We start from the raw sequence: 16,563 nt of genomic DNA, 5'->3' as shown, positions 1-16,563 counted from the left end.
CCTGTTTTTTTCAGAAGCTTAAACGTTTGACAGCCTTACAATAAATAACCAATCGGTCTGCATCAAAAAATGATTAAGTGATAGAAATCAAAAATATTTGCAACATTTTTGCATTTTAAAAAATTGTTAAAAAATGGAAGAAGCTAATTTTCAGAAACTTTACATAGTTTTTATTCTCTCCCAGAAACATTCAAGGTGAAATGGAAAGTTGCAAATTAACTGACCCATATAATATATACATACATAAAAAAAAAAACGAAAAATGGGATTTTTAACAGATACACTTTTCTAAAATATCCATAAGCTTTGATTTGTTTTACGATTGTAAGAGAGAGGATTTTAACATAGTTTTGGAAAGCGAAAATGGAAAAGTATAGTATTAAAACATAAAAAAATCGTGTTTAGTAGGATGAACTAATGAATTAGAAACATCCTATGTCACACTTGTAAATTGCAATGCCCTACTGATAAACTAAAATTAGGTAATTAATGGTGAAGCCTAATGTTTCAACTTGGTACTCCGTGTTTATCAATCACCACCCAATCGATGCGAAATACCTCATCGAACTTCGGCTGAAATATGTCGCATGGGTCAAACTAGTTCAACGATCGGCGAGCGGTCACCGAAATTTATGCAAAAACTTTTGGCGAATGTGCAAATTTGCGAAAAAGAAATGATAATGAGAATTATGGTCGTCGATTCTGGGCTGCGTTGTTGTTAGATCCGTAACTGGAGCGTGGGGTATATAACCCCGGCTGGCCGCTGGCAATATCACAGTCCACCAGCGACCTTCCCTCAGGCACAGTCCTCCAGTCGAATTCGAGTTCAATCCGAAGGCCCAGTCCAGTTCCAAAGGAAATACCCACGAAATCCCCAAGATGAAGTTCTTCTACGGCGCTCTGCTGATTCTGGGCACAGCAATCATTGCCCAGGCAGCTGGTGAGTTCAGCTCTTAGTCGGTGCTCCTTGAAGTCTAAGTCTAAGTCCAGCAAGCAATACAATTTAAAATCAAAGGAAAATATTTTATTCCACTTTTCGCAATTTGCTGATAAAAAAAACTCTAAGAACTCACTAAAAATATTTTAAAATAATTCTTCAATATTTAATTGGCTCTAAAAAAAATGTCATAAATTGCCAAATCAACATAAAATATTTTACAAATCTTGAATTTTGAAGCTACATATAAATGACTACAAATCTTAAATTTAAAGAAAACACTTTCTTATATACATTTTTAAATATCTGTGACATTCATAATAGTTTTGATACATGAACACCTAAGAAAATATAATTACCTAAAATATTTCTAGCTTCTTAGTGGCTTGATATTAACCAACATTTCCAACACAATTATTGGAGAATCCGCCTTTTCGGCCTTTAAATCAAGAAACGAAATGCTTCGAAAAAACACATTTTTAATAATGCCCTTAACCCTTTACTTTTAGTGGCCCGCTCCAACGATGAGCCCGCCCAGGAGAAGGAGACGGAGCAGCAGACCAGGTACCGCCTGTTCAAGCAGCCCGTTCAGATCGAGGCTCGCAGTCTGCAGCACCTGATGGCCCTGAAGCAGCCCGCCTGTCCGCCGCCACCACCGCCAATAACGACCACCACAATGCCCTCGACCACCACGGTGACGGACTCGCCCACCGGGACCACCCCCACCTCTGGCACCACCACGAGCACTGGCTCCCCCACCACTAGCACCCCCACCACCGGAACCCCCACCACCAGCACCCCCACCACTCCCCGTTTCCTGGACAATGGAAAAGACCAGGTGCAGGACAACGACGAGGATGACGAGGAGTTCGAGGAGGGGAAGTACATGAAGGAACAGGACGATGAGGAGGACGACCAGGAGGCCGATGACAACGATGAGGAGAGCTTCCAGCTGGCGACACCCAAGGCCTCCGGTTCCTCCTCCTCCTCCTCCTCCATGCGCCGTCGTGGCAGCTCCACCTCCGCCTCCGGATCGAAAGATAACCTGTCCACCAACGAACTGATGCGCGAGATCGAGCTGCGCCGGCAGAAGGACCTCAACCAGCGACTCCGCAAGCAGCTGAACGCCGCCAGGCGCCGCACTAACCAGAACCGCCGTCGTGCCAAGAACAACCGCCGCCGGGTGCGCAACCGTCAGCAGGCCAAGCGCCGCCGCGCCAACCGCCGCAACAGCCAGAGGCGCCGCTCGCAGAACCGCCGCCATCGCAACGCCCGCCGCCGCCTGCGCCGCAACAACCGCCTGAGCCGCCTGCGCATGCGCCGTCGCGTCAACCGTCGCCGCAACTAGGGAGCTGACAGCTGACCTTTGACCCACAACCCCCGACCTGTATGCAAAATGGTTTCAATAAAGCGAATATCGAACAAAATAGCTCATTCTCTTATCACTTTCTGGGGGCTTTCAGTGGGGATCATCTTAAGAGGTTCAATTCCTAGGGTACCTATAGTAAAAAAAAAAATTGCCATTTTACAAAATATTGCAGGGACAATTCATAAGGCCCGTTCTAAGATGTTCAATTCCTGGAGTACCTATGAGCCATTTGTAATGGAAGTAGGGACCATCCTAAAGGACCACCCTAAGAGGTTCAATCCCTAAAGTACCTGGCTTAAAAAAAAAAATTATAAAAAAATATGCCATTTTACAAAACTTTACAGGGACATTTCATAATTCATAAGATGTTCAATTCCTGGAGTACCTATAAGCCATTTTTAATGGAAGTAGGGACCAGCCAAAGGGACCACCCCAAGAGGTTCAATCCCTAAAGTACCCAGTTTAAAAAAATAATTAAATAAATATATATGTCATTATCCTATCCATTTTAGAAAATTTAGCAGAGACAGTCCTTAAGAACCATAATAAGAGATTTAATCCCTTAAGTCCATTCCACATAAGTCCATTCTGATTAAATAATGTTAGTTGAGGTATTTACTAGGGACAGCCCTAAGTGACCAACCCGAGGGTTTGTATACATGTGCTAAGCAAATAACTTATGGTAACGCCGTTGAAAGTCTAAAATCAAAGCTCACTGTTGCATAGTTAATCGCTTTATGTGTGTTCCCGGAAATAATAGTTGAACCAAAAACATACTTAATACATATATAAGAATAAGTAGATATGCCAGTATGTTTATAAATCAAATTTAGTGAGAGACTGTCCATTGGTACACTGATGACAAAATGGTATAGTGAAAATAAATATATGTCCATCAATTGCCATTAAAATAAAAATATTACATCTAAAATAGTTTCTATTAGATATAAATGCATTTTGTTATGGTTTTACATGTTTTAAAATTAATTTTTCAGGCTTTCAAGTTAATAATGGAAACTATAAGGAATAAATATATAAATTTCAAGCAATATGTTTAAAAATTATGACTCCTTTTTAAATGATGTGTGTGTTTTATTTAAATCTCTAAGCAAGTTGAATGTTTCAATACAAAGTGCAATAGAAATTTCGGAAATATTTTTTGGATTGATTTTAAAGCAGACAACGAAATTAAATAGTAAAGGAAACGTTCAGGGTTAAATATATTTAAATCTATAAGCAAGTGTGCATGTCAAAAGTGTCAAGCAATAGGTTTTAAAACAAAGTACATACAAAATTACGAGTGTGTTTTAATTTCAAGCTATGTATAAACAAGTTGCATGTTTCATTACAGAGTACAAGGTAAAATGGGAACCATTTCACCTATTTCGATTTCTTCAACTAATGTATGTATTTAAAGATTAAGAGCCATTAAAAATTTAGCTAAATACTAAAATGGTTTTAATATTTCTAGTTAAGGTTTCATGGCTATACCAATTCATCTTCGAAATCGAGAAGCTCGAGCTGTGGCACTTTGTGGGTCACTTTCGCAGGCTGTTGTGGGCCACCTTCGACCCAGCGGCTTCAATTAGAAATCAATTTCAATGGATTTTCACTTTTTTTGAGCCCACTCCAGCAAAGGCCCAAGGCGCTGCTGAAACTCAGAGATCAGAAATCAGAAATCAGAAATCAGAAACCAGTAACCAGTAACCATAAACCATAAGCCAGAAGAAATGGCGTTCCGCTTGGTTGAAAAAAGCAATGGGATGACCGGCAGAACCCGGTTGAATACACAATATAGCTGGCAGCGATTTGCGATTTGCGACTTGCGATCAATTGAATTTCAATTGTGTGTACACACCATTTTACCGTTTGCCGTTTGGGGCACTCTACGATCATTTGCATTCCATTGGCCAGTATAAAAGCCCCTGAGCCGGGCCATTAAAATATCAGAGCCTGATTGTCCAGCCAACGGCGAGCAGCAGCAGCAGCAGCAGCAGCAGAAGTCACCGAGATTTTGGTCCACCCCGAAAAGTTCTCTTCGCCGAGTAGTTTCCCGACAAAGCCAAACCGAAAAGAAGATGAAGTTGCCAGCAGTAGTGATCCTTTTGGCCCTCGGCCTCCTGGCCGTGCAGGCGGCTCCCGAGAAGAAGCTGACCCAGAAGACGCACCAGGTCGAGGAGAAGGAGGTGGCCAGCGGGGCAGCAGGAGCTGCCGGCGCCAAGGATCCCTCCAGCGGCAGGCTCTTCCTGAAGAAGTTCCTCACCTTCAAGAATCTGTTTAGCAGCAGCAACCAGCCGGTGATTCCCATCATCATCACGGGTGCGGGCACGGGCACGGGCACGACCACGAACACGGGCACGGGCACCTCGCCCACGGTGACGGTGACCTCGACGGGCACGATTCCCTCGGCCACGGGCACCATCACCACCTCCCCCACAACGAGCCCAACGCCCGTAAGGGCCTTCGGGCCAACGATTGTGAAGGGAGCCCGCTACGGTAGCGACGACCAGGACGAGGACCAGGACCAGGACGGCGAGAAGGAGCAGGACCTCGACCAGGAGCAGGAACAGGAGCAGGAGGCGCAGCTGCCCGCCCAGGCCTATCCCGCCGAGCTGATGGACGAACAGGCGCTGCAGGCCGCCCTCGCAGCCGGCGCCCAGGAGTACGAGGTGGTCACCGAGCAGGAGGTCCAGGGCACCGCCGGATCCGCCAGCTTGGCCGGCACCGAGAGCAAGGCCACCCAGAGCAACCACATCAGCCTGCGGCGCAAGGGCGCCCGCCGTGGCCAGGTGATCAGCGTGCGCATCCCGCCCCGCTACAGGCGCTACTTCAAGAACGGCCAGAAGGTGATGCTCAACACGGGCAGTCGGCCCGCCACCAAGCGCCGCGTCGTCCGCAAACGCGTGCCGGCCAAGAAGATCAACAGGAACAACAACCGCAACGGCAACATCAACAGGCGTCGCAACGGCAACAACAACAAGAAGAATCGCCGCAACAACCGCAACAAGAACCGTCGCAATCGCATCACCGCCGTGTAAAGGGGTTCCTGGATCGGGAGCGCAGGATCACTCGGTCGATCCGCCACCCACACCCCCACCCCCACCCCCACTAGCCGACATGAACAATTTTTTTTTTTTCTAATTTATTGTAGCCTTACTTCGAGACTGCCACACTTCCTGCGGCGGGACATATGACATTAATAAAGCCCTTTCAAAACTAATGCGATTGTTGTTTTTGTTGGTGTTTCGAGATATGGGGTCTGAGAAAATATCACACATTTTCAGAAATTACAAAAATATACGTTTACTGCACCATCGAAAATTGCCAACACAAATGAGGACATTATACAATTTTTATTAATTAAAATAATTTCATTGGTTAAACTAGTTGATGTAATCTAAAGTAATACATTTGTTGCGCCTTATATAAAATAAAACCCCTTTTTTTTCTCCTGTTTTGTTTTTTGAGCCAATGTAAGCTAGCTTGGAAATATCTATTTATTCGCTCAGTATATTAAAATCAATAATAATAGTTTACAACGCCTTCAATAAATATTGCGCCACTATTGATTGCTGACTTATTTTTGCCAAGTTACAAAAACAAGCTTTAAAGAAACTTGATTTTATATTTCTGCGAAATTCCTAAAAAAGCACTCCGAAAATCGAATTTTGTATCAAAACCTTGGGAAGTAATGTTTAAAATTAAGAATGTCATACATAGTTGAACTCGTCAAAAAATATTTCCAATCAAATGGCATTCCCAGATTAAAATGTTTAAGTTTTGAAACTGTTCATATACTTTGAATTCATCTTAAAAATTTAAAATCAAATGGCATTCACAGCTAAAAAATTAAATTATTAACGAATGGTTTGATGTAAAAATTTGTAGAGAAAAATAACTAATCATCAAAAATAAGGCATTACTTCAAAGTGAGCTTGGTTTTATAATTTGAAAGAGAATATTTAAAATATGATATGGGCCACAATATACGATGGGCTCCATAAAAAGTAATTTCAGATCGGTTTAATTTTAAGCCACGTGAAATATGTACATTCGATTTAATGAACGTACAAAATTCATAATTGTATATTAGTTCAAATAGCTCATAAATGTATATTTTTGGCCCACATATGCGACTGAACATATATCGATATGATTTGGCGATCAACCACCTCATCCAAAGATCGGCGAACGTTGATCTCCAGAGGCGAACAAAAGCAGAAGACAATTGTGGCTTCTTACTTCGCAGCCAATAGCCTTAATGGGCATAGAACCAGTGAAATAATTTGATGAGAAGTACGCACTTGACCCACATTTCTGGGCCGAGATCACCGAACAGATCGGATCGTGACGAATGATGGAGCACATTTTGGGTATTTAAGCGGCCGTTTAGCCCGGGGCTCTGGACAAACATGGGTGAACTCCGACTGCTGACCGTTCTGATCGCGTCTGCGATCTTGGCCCCTTCGATTCCGGGCATTTTGGCCAATGGTTGTGGATCGCGGCTCCAGTTGCGATCCCAAAAAGATGCCATAGATCTCAGTCGGCTGAGCGAGAAGCAGTTGCAACTGCTCGTGCAGCAGTTGTCTAGCTTTAAGCCCAAGAAGGACGAGGACGCGGATGAGGATGAGAATGAGAATCAGCCAGAGGAGGAGGGGGAGGTCGACCGGGACGACTTGGAGGACCCCGAAGATGATCGCCGCGGTGGAAGTCGCCCGTGGAACAGAGTGCAGCGCATTATCCGGCGGCAGCTGGTGAAGATTCCCAGAAGATATCTCAAGAAGCTGCTCAGGCAGTTCGGATTGGCCAGGAGTATCGGAAATGGTGGTGTCAGGAGCCCGGATATCGCAGGTCCCCAACTGGAGGAGTACTACCTCATACCAATAGAGTGAAAGAAATGACGGAAAATCACATGGCACAAAAATGCAGTGTGTTTCTTTGCATACTTTTGGGTGGTGATTTCAAATGACTTCCATAAGATTAATTTATTTAAATTGCCTTTCTCCAGAAGAAAAGTAGCAATGTCATATATTATAAATACATTTGTTGAGAAACATTTTTGAAAATCGATTTTTGTATCAACATAACATTCATTTTTCTTAATCGACCGTGGATGAATGGTATTGATCACCTGCTGTACAAAGGTATTTGTATTTGTATTTGTATAGGTATGCCTTTTATTTTGGCCAAGTTACAACAACTCTTCAGAAATAAGTTTGTTTGAAAAATCGCCAATAATCCCAAAAAACACATTAAAAACTTGGTTTTTGTGTCAAAACCCTGGGAAATAATGGTCAAAATGTGGAATTTCATACACCATTGAATTCGTAATAAAATTTCAAATCGAATGGCATTCACAGTTAAAATTTTTTCAGATTTTCAAATTTCTGCAAAAAATGATGATGTACCCCCTTACAAAAAAGTCAGAAATTTGGACAAAAATATATTTTTCAAAAAACGTTTTTCTTAATTCTGTTTTTGTGTCAAAACAAAATTAATTGTTTTAAATCGATCAGGGACGGATGGTATAGGTTTTTTTTCAGATTTTCAAATTTCTGCAAAAAATGATGATGTACCCCCTTACAAAAAAGTCAGAAATTTGGACAAAAATAAATTAAAAAATTTTTTTTTTTCAAAATTCGTTTTTTTTGTCAAAACTAAACTAATTGTTTTCAATCGTTCAGGGATGGATGGCATAGGTTGCCAGCTGTTCAAAATAGCAACTTCTTTGACTTTTGGTTTATTTTGGCAAAGTTACTACAAAAAGACTCTTCAGAAATAAGTTTGTTTGAAAAATCGCCAAAAGTCGCAAAAAACACATTAAAAACTTGGTTTTTGTGTCAAACCCCTGGGAAATAATGGTCAAAATGTGGAATGTCATACACCGTTGAATTCGTAATAAAATTTCCAATCGATTGGCATTCACAGTTAAAATTTTTTCAGATTTTCAAATTTCTGCAAAAAATGATGATGTACCCCCTCACAAAAAAGTCAGAAATTTGGACATAAATAAATTTTTCAAAAAACGTTTTTCAAAATTCGTTTTTTTTGTCAAAACTGAACTAATTGTTTTCAATCGATCAGGGATGGATAGCATAGGTTGCCATCTGTTCAAAATAGCAACTTTTTTGACTTTGGGTCTTATTTTGGCAAAGTTACAACAAAAAGACTCTTCAGAAATAAGTTTGTTTGAAAAAATCGCCAAAAGTCGCAAAAAACACATTAAAAACTTGGTTTTTGTGTCAAAACCCTGGGAAACAATGGTCAATGGTCATACACCGTTGAATTCGTAATAAAATTTCCAATCGAATGGCATTCACAGTTAAAATTTTTTCAGATTTTCAAATTTCTGCAAAAAATGATGATGTACCCCCTTACAAAAAAGTCAGAAATTTGGACATAAATACATGTTTCAAAAAACGTTTTTCAAAATTCGGTTTTTTTGTCAAAACTAAACTAATTGTTTTCAATCGATCAGGGATGGATGGCATAGGTTGCTATCTGTTCAAAATAGCAACTTCTTTGACTTTTGGTCTTATTTTGGCAAAGTTACTACAAAAAGACTCTTCAGAAATAAGTTTGTTTGAAAAATCGCCAAAAGTCGCAAAAAACACATTAAAAACTTGGTTTTTGTGTCAAAACCCTGGGAAATAATGGTCAAAATGTGGAATGTCATACACCGTTGAACTCGCAATAAAATTTCCAATCGAATGGCATTCACAGGTAAAATTTTTTCAGATTTTCAAATTTCTGCAAAAAATGATGATGTACCCCCTTACAAAAAAGTCAGAAATTTGTACATAAATACATGTTCCAAAAAACGTTTTTCAAAATTCGGTTTTTTTGTCAAAACTAAACTAATTGTTTTCAATCGATCAGGGATGGATGGCATAGGTTGCCAGCTGTTCAAAATAGCAACTCTTTTGACCCTGGGTCTTATTTTGGCAAAGTTACTACAAAAAGACTCTTCAGAAATAAGTTTGTTTGAAAAAATCGCTAATAATCGCAAAAAACACATTAAAAACTTGGTTTTTGTGTCAAAACCCTGGGAAATAATGGTCAAAATGTGGAATGTCATACACCGTTGAATTCTTAATAAAATTTCCAATCGAATGGCATTCACAGGTAAAATTTTTTCAGATTTTCAAATTTCTGCAAAAAATTATGATGTACCCCCTTACAAAAAAGTCAGAAATTTGGACAAAAATAAATTAAAAAAAATTTTTTTTTCAAAATTCGTTTTTTTTGTCAAAACTAAACTAATTGTTTTCAATCGATCAGGGATGGATAGCATAGGTTGCCATCTGTTCAAAATAGCAACTTTTTTGACTTTGGGTCTTATTTTGGCAAAGTTACAACAAAAAGACTCTTCAGAAATAAGTTTGTTTGAAAAATCGCCAAAAGTCGCAAAAAACACATTAAAAACTTGGTTTTTGTGTCAAAACCCTGGGAAACAATGGTCAAATGTTAGAATGTCATACACCGTGGAATTCGTAATAAAATTTCCAATCAAATGGCATTCACAGTTAAAATTTTTTCAGATTGTCAAATTTCTGCAAAAACTGATGATGTACCCCCTTTCAAAAAAATCAGAAATTTGTACATAAATACATGTTCCAAAAAACGTTTTTCAAAATTCGGTTTTTTTGTCAAAACTAAACTAATTGTTTTCAATCGATCAGGGATGGATGGCATAGGTTGCCAGCTGTTCAAAATAGCAACTCTTTTGACCCTGGGTCTTATTTTGGCAAAGTTACTACAAAAAGACTCTTCAGAAATAAGTTTGTTTGAAAAAATCGCTAATAATCGCAAAAAAACACATTAAAAACTTGGTTTTTGTGTCAAAACCCTGGGAAATAATGGTCAAAATGTGGAATGTCATACACCGTTGAATTCGTAATAAAATTTCCAATCGAATGGCATTCACAGTTAAAATTTTTTCAGATTTTCAAATTTCTGCAAAAAATGATGATGTACCACCTTACAAAAAAGTCAGAAATTTGGACAAAAATAAATTTAAAAAAATTTTTTTTTCAAAATTCGTTTTTTTTTGTCAAAACTAAACTTATTGTTTTCAATCGATCAGGGATGGATGGCATAGGTTGCCAGCTGTTCAAAATAGCAACTTTTTTGACCCTGGGTCTTATTTTGGCAAGTTACAACAAAAAGACTCTTCAGAAATAATTTTTTTAAAAATCACCAAAAATCGCAAAATACACATTAAAAACTTGGTTTTTGTTTCAAAACCCTGGGAAATAATGGTCAAAATGTGGAATGTCTTACACCGTTGAGTTCGTCATAAAATTTGCAATCGAATGGCATTTACAGTTAAATTTTGAAAATTTCGCTAAAAATAATGATGTAACCCCTTTTTTTTGAATTATGTCGAAAGTTTTTCCGAAATTTTTTTTCCTCCATACTTCGAGTTATGATTCCATTCGAAAGCTTGCCAAACGATCGTGTTGAAAAGCTTGCCCCCACTTATGCTCAGCTTTCTAATGGCCTATCAGCTTTTGAACAGCTGTTTGACTGGGCCAGCGATAACTTTTTATGATTAGAGAGTTTGTCACACGTTCGAGGGTAGAACAGGCGAAAACTGCTGTTTATTGAGTGATTTGCGGAGCAGAAGTGCAGCCAGAATGTCAGCGGGAGTGCTAGCGGGTAAAGTGGCCCTGGTAACAGGTGGGTTTCGCATTTCCATTTGCATTTCCATTTCCCAGGTGGCGCATGTTTATAGTGATCATACAATTTTTGTAGGTGCCGGTTCGGGAATCGGGCGTGCCACCTGCCGTCTTTTGGCCCGAGATGGGGCCCTGGTGATCGCCGCCGATCGCAACCTCAAGGCGGCCCAGGAAACGGCCCTGCAACTGGGTGCGGATCGATCGGCCGCCCTGGAGGTGGACGTCTCCTCCGCCCAGAGTGTCCAATCCTCGGTGACCGAGGCGATCGCGAAATTCTCGAAGGCCCCCAGCATTGTGGTCAACTCGGCGGGGATCACCCGCGATGGCTATCTGCTGAAGATGCCCGAACGGGACTACGACGATGTGTATGGGGTCAACCTGAAGGGGACCTTCCTGGTCACGCAGGCCTTCGCCAAGGCCATGATCGAGCAGAAGCTGGAGCACGGCAGCATCGTGAACCTATCGAGCATCGTGGCCAAGATGAACAACGTGGGCCAGGCCAATTATGCGGCCACCAAGGCCGGCGTCATCTCCTTCACCGAGGTGGCCTCCAAGGAGTTCGGCAAGTTCGGCATCCGGGTGAACTGCATCCTGCCCGGCTACATAGACACGCCCATGGTGGCCGTGGTGCCCGATGCCGTCAAACAGCAGGTGGTTCAGCGCTGTCCCCTGGGAAGATTGGGCCAGCCGGAGGAGATCGCCGAGGTGATCGCCTTCCTGGCCTCCCCCCAATCCTCCTACGTCAATGGGGCCGCCATCGAGGTCACCGGGGGTCTCAAGTGATCGGCCAAGGAGGATATACTGTCCAAAACATATGCCATATATGTGTACAGTCAGTCGCATTTGCATAACTCAAACCTCCCCACTAGGACGAGATATTAAATAATATGGGTACACTCAAGGTTTGATCTATGGAAAGCCGACTGTATATATCAGGGGTGGGCCCAGAACATTGCATTTACTTGTCCAGCCATTCAGTAAAGTTTTTCGTTTCATAATATACATATACATGTCGCAAATTGAATAAGTTGTTTTACTGATAGCTGTTTGGCCTATTATTAGTAAGGATTTTTGTTTTTAAAATATTTTTCCATTAACTATAATCATGCATTGTAAGTCCCAAATCTCTATCCCAAAACATATTATCGAGCCAAATTTATAAACATGTTTTTCTTATCAGAAATTTGACCTTACACCTGTTGATGTTGTCTGCTTATATCAACTACGCCACCTGGTGGCGATCTTTGTGCCTAATCGTAGAGCTTTTTTTGGTCTATCGATACTATCGCTTAAAAGTCGGGAAATATACCTACAAAAAATGTATATACCCTTAAATCAATTATTTTAGCTTACTCATATTTTGAGTAAGGTATTTATTAATTATTAAAATTTAAAGAAATGATAAACAAAAAAATGTACTTTAAGGCTGAATTTTAGAACAAACCCATATGCCTAAAAGTATGTCACTTTTCATTCATCATATACATATTTATACCCTTGCAGAGGGTATTATAATTTCAGTCAGAAGTTTGCAACGCAGTGAAGGAGACGTTTCCGACCCTATAAAGTATATATATTCTTGATCAGCATCACTAGTAGAGTCGATCTAGCCATGTCCGTCTGTCCGTCCGTCTGTCCGTCCGTTTATATGCAAACTAGTCTCTCAGTTTTTAAGCTATCTGCATGAAACTTTCCCAAAAGTTGTCTTTCTATTGCAGGTAGTATATAAGTCGGAACGAGCCGGATCGGACGACTATAGCATATAGCTCCCATAGGAACAATCGGAAAAATAAATGAAAAAAAATTAACACTTTGCTGTTTTTTAATTTTTTGTTTAGTTCTTCGAGATATAGTAATGGTTAAATATTTAAGAATTACGGTTTAAATTTTATCAAAATCGGACGACTATTTCATATAGCTCCCATAGGAACAATCGGAAAAAAAAAATACAAAAAAAAACTATAACTTTACCGTTTTTCAATTTTTCTATTAGTTTTTCGACATATAGTAATGGTTAACTATTTCAGAATTACGGTTTAAATTTCATCAAAATCGGACGACTATATCATATAGCTCCCATAGAAATAATATAAATATATAAAATAACTATCTAATAATTGAGCTGCAATTCATCATAGCTTAAATGTTTTTAAACATATACGCAAGTAAATCTTAATTTTAATGTTTTCAAAAATATTTAATTCTTGCAATAGCTGCAAGGGTATATGAACTTCGGCTTACCGAAGTTTGCTTCCTTTCTTGTTTTCTCCTATTTTCGAGCACAGCTCTTTCGCCACCCAACACATACATATATTTGATTGAATTTTCCTATCTGCTGTTCGATCAGTAGTGGCAAGCAGAAATCTATGCTCCACTTGGTGAAACCACCGCGAAATCCCCCTTCCATTTGGATCCACCACAAAAGGACCATCGAAGTGGGAAATGGAATGTGTGACACGGCTTGTTGTGGTTTATCGACGGGGCTTTCGGGTGGGTATTTGGTCCTAGACCCACCGAAATGTACAATATTAATATATTTCACAATTCCCCAGCTGCTAATTAACTCAGTCGCACACACACACACACACAGTCGCAGGGGGAGATATATGCATGTCAGGCGACACACACACACACACATATGTTTAAGTGGTGGTTGGGTGGTTCTCTGTGGTCGTGCGTGCAATTTAAATAATGAAGACATTTTATTAATTCAAGAAATTCAACTCTCCCAAACTGGCCACGCACACAGAGACAGCAAAACACACACACACACACAAACACAGACACGCATAGAGCAGCAATTACAGTGGCCACCCGACATTAAGCAACCTCCAACCAACGACACCACCGCACAAAGGCGCACACAAAACTTGCCAGCTATTTTGGGGTTAGGGTCGACGGGCGGAAAACCCACCCACCAGCCAGCAGCCACCAGCCACCACCCACCACCCACCAAAACACCACCCACCGAACCAACAGCTGCTAGCTGGTGCGTTTCCCATTTCCTCCGGTTTTTAGTGCATAGTGAAAAACAAAACATTTGCTAATCATATGAAGCGACCCTGAGCTGTCGCTCTCTTCTTGTGCACTGAAACAACAGAATTGCATTTTGTCAAGCCATGAAAACATTTTTGCAAATAAACGTGAAAAAATCTATAGGATAGTGATTTGGTCTTATACTGAACCCAGATAGCCATTTAGCTGTGCGGCTTATTTTGGCCAAGTAAGGATTAAAAAACAACGCTGTAAAAACTTGTACTTGATTTTTCCCCAATAAATCTATTTATTTGGTCGATAACCATAAAAATAATGGTCATATATTGCAATGCCATACCACGTTTAATTCAAAATTTGGCCAAAACTATAATATTGTCGAAGAGTGATGGGGACTGCTAGATTAGGTTCCTAGCTGGACAAAATAGTTTGATTTCTAGCTGTGTGGCTTGTTTTGGCCAGAAATTAGCCTACTTATTATGGTTTTTAAATGTTAAGAATATCATGGGATTGAAATAAGGACTTTCTAATTCACGGGCTAAACAATTCTTTGAACACTAATAAACCTCTGGGGAATTATTATTGAAATGAAATGAAAAAACAAATTTTAAGTAAGTTGAAAAGAATAACTTTACCGGTGGCTTCCTTTCTCATATGAGTTTGGCATATAATATCAGTAATTTTTCCGAGTGCACGCATCCACCTGTCCCTGTCGCTCCTTCGAGCGCTCTCTTTGTAGCAATTAACAACGCAGTGCGACACAAGCGGCGACGACAAGCCAACACTTGAGCCATAAACCAGCCCAACACGACCCCCGGAACGACCCCAAAAAACCTCAATCCCAAGTCCCCAGCCCCGAATCCACATAGCCCATAGCCCATTGCCCATAACCCATAGCCACCATAGCCACCATAACCGCCATAACCGCCCACAATCCACCCAAAAAACCCTCGACTTCGGAGCGACCAGCGCTTTGGCACTCGCCATATCTCATGTTAATGAAATCGTAACTCTTCGGGCGCCTCGTGTCCGTTTTTTGTGCCATCGCCTGTCCGCAAACAAAACAAAAAAGGCACCCAAAAAGGAGCCGAGGGAGCCCAAAAGGATGTTGGATCGCAGAGCTGGGTGATTAACGCGCCGGGAAAATTCCGGACGACTTCACGGTAATCGGAGTTTCACAAACATCTTAAATGTCTAAGCCATACTTCTGTACTTATAAGAAACCGATGAGCAAACAAAAGACTTAAGAAGTTTTAAAACATTTGTTAAATGAATACAGAAGTCAAATAATTAATAATTAATTAATAAAATAAATATAATTGGGTATGTATATATTAATTATTATATCTTATTTAAATAACATTGAGAGTGTAGGGAAAAAAACCTTAGAACAGATATATTTCACATATCATAAAAAAAAAACTTTTTTTAAATTTCAGACCTCAAATAAATCTATATATTTAGTTTTGGCTTTCAAATAGTCTATAGTCTTCATAATTTCCTCGTGTATTATTGTCAAGCATATGCTAAAATATATTGTTTGTCTTTTCTTAATTGAACAACCTACTAAGACGACTAAAACTAAAATTCAAAAGAGGTATAACAATAAGCTAGGGGTACACTTTTTAGCAATGCTGAGCAAAAAACTCCAACTCCAACTAATGTCAGTTGGTCTGGCTTTACTTTCACCAGTCACCAGTCTCTTGACATTTGCCGACTCACGTTAGTTTCAGTTTTCGAGAGTTTCCTCTTCGCCTTTTTCCAATGAAAAAAGAAAAAACGCTAATTAACACAGCCAACCGCAATTGCAACTTCCTTCTGGCTAAGTGCACGTATGCTCCAGTATGCCACCCCACCGCCCACTATAGTATACCGCCCACCACCCACCGCCCCAGCAAGCCACGTGTGACAGCGAGGGTCGTTCGGTGACAAAGGGCAACTAATTTAGTTTAATGGGCGTCGTGCGCGACTTTGTTGGCCACAGCCGCAGAATTTCTTGCGGCCAACACTTGCCTTCAGGGGCGGCGAAAAGAGGGCGTGGAAAAGGGGAGGGGGTGAAAGGGGTCAGGGGTCACGGGTCAGGAGTAGATTGGTAGGTGGTTGGACGGCTGGGCGGCTGGGCCACCCTTACGCACTCTCATTAAGCATTTTTAGTCGAGCTTAGCGAGCCGTTTGTTTGCACTGTCAACTCTACAACTCTGGAAAACTGCACTTGGAGAAATTGAAACATTTTAAAGCAACATAACAATAAAAGAGTTGATCAATAAAAAATGTAACTGAAAAATCGAGTATATGTACTTAATTTTTACATTTTTAGTTGAGACTTTTTATTACAAACAAATAAATAGCTCATATTAAATAAATAAAAAACATTTTGTAAAATAGTTATGGCAAATGGATATTTTGAAAGCTTATCTCTACATGCTATACTTACTGTCGAAACTTGGTCCACACTTAAATACTATTTATACTAACAAAAAGTTGTAAAGTTTCTGGAATCGAAACCGATTTGTGGCAGTGTAGCAATGCCGACAACTCCGAGGCGACTTGCCATAAATTAACACACATGACTGGCGGTGGTG

At 40.4% G+C, this 16,563-nt stretch overlaps 4 protein-coding genes across 4 annotated transcripts; all 4 read left to right on the top strand.

The window, feature by feature from the left end:
• Positions 1-834: 834 nt before the first annotated feature.
• On the top strand, positions 835-2,285 carry LOC128260439 (transcription initiation factor TFIID subunit 11). Its single transcript, XM_052993449.1, has 2 exons — positions 835-940; positions 1,447-2,285. Exons 1-2 carry the CDS (start codon positions 880-882, stop codon positions 2,283-2,285), a joined length of 900 nt encoding a protein of 299 aa, XP_052849409.1. The 5' UTR covers positions 835-879.
• A 1,290-nt stretch (positions 2,286-3,575) lies between these two features.
• Positions 3,576-5,504, top strand: LOC128260430 (serum response factor homolog A). The gene is made up of 2 exons (XM_052993434.1): positions 3,576-3,709; positions 3,778-5,504. The coding sequence occupies exon 2, from the start codon at positions 4,385-4,387 to the stop codon at positions 5,342-5,344; it is 960 nt and encodes a 319-aa protein (XP_052849394.1). The 5' UTR covers positions 3,576-3,709; positions 3,778-4,384; the 3' UTR covers positions 5,345-5,504.
• Positions 5,505-6,718: 1,214 nt separating this feature from the next.
• Positions 6,719-7,198, top strand: LOC128260455 (uncharacterized). Its single transcript, XM_052993471.1, has one exon. It carries the CDS (start codon positions 6,719-6,721, stop codon positions 7,196-7,198), a length of 480 nt encoding a protein of 159 aa, XP_052849431.1.
• A 3,632-nt stretch (positions 7,199-10,830) lies between these two features.
• LOC128260434 (estradiol 17-beta-dehydrogenase 8) lies at positions 10,831-12,014 on the top strand. The gene is made up of 2 exons (XM_052993438.1): positions 10,831-10,988; positions 11,064-12,014. Exons 1-2 carry the CDS (start codon positions 10,946-10,948, stop codon positions 11,768-11,770), a joined length of 750 nt encoding a protein of 249 aa, XP_052849398.1. The 5' UTR covers positions 10,831-10,945; the 3' UTR covers positions 11,771-12,014.
• The last annotated feature ends 4,549 nt before the right edge of the window (positions 12,015-16,563 follow it).

This window comes from Drosophila gunungcola (assembly GCF_025200985.1).
Source record: "Drosophila gunungcola strain Sukarami chromosome X unlocalized genomic scaffold, Dgunungcola_SK_2 000023F, whole genome shotgun sequence".
Taxonomy (NCBI): Eukaryota; Metazoa; Arthropoda; class Insecta; order Diptera; family Drosophilidae; genus Drosophila; species Drosophila gunungcola.
Note: the sequence above shows the minus strand (reverse complement) of the source record. Positions and strands in the feature narration are given on the sequence as shown.

What these genes read in the sequence shown, in the direction of transcription:
- LOC128260430 (XM_052993434.1), top strand. Translation starts at nt 4,385, where the DNA reads ATGAAGTTGCCAGCAGTAGTGATCCTTTTGGCCCTCGGCCTCCTGGCC.
- LOC128260455 (XM_052993471.1), top strand. Translation starts at nt 6,719, where the DNA reads ATGGGTGAACTCCGACTGCTGACCGTTCTGATCGCGTCTGCGATCTTG.
- LOC128260434 (XM_052993438.1), top strand. Translation starts at nt 10,946, where the DNA reads ATGTCAGCGGGAGTGCTAGCGGGTAAAGTGGCCCTGGTAACAG. An exon ending in TAAAGTGGCCCTGGTAACAG is followed by an intron (nt 10,989 to 11,063) that starts GTGGGTTTCGCA and finishes CAATTTTTGTAG; the next exon opens with GTGCCGGTTCGGGAATCGGG.
- LOC128260439 (XM_052993449.1), top strand. Translation starts at nt 880, where the DNA reads ATGAAGTTCTTCTACGGCGCTCTGCTGATTCTGGGCACAGCAATCATT. An exon ending in AATCATTGCCCAGGCAGCTG is followed by an intron (nt 941 to 1,446) that starts GTGAGTTCAGCT and finishes CTTTACTTTTAG; the next exon opens with TGGCCCGCTCCAACGATGAG.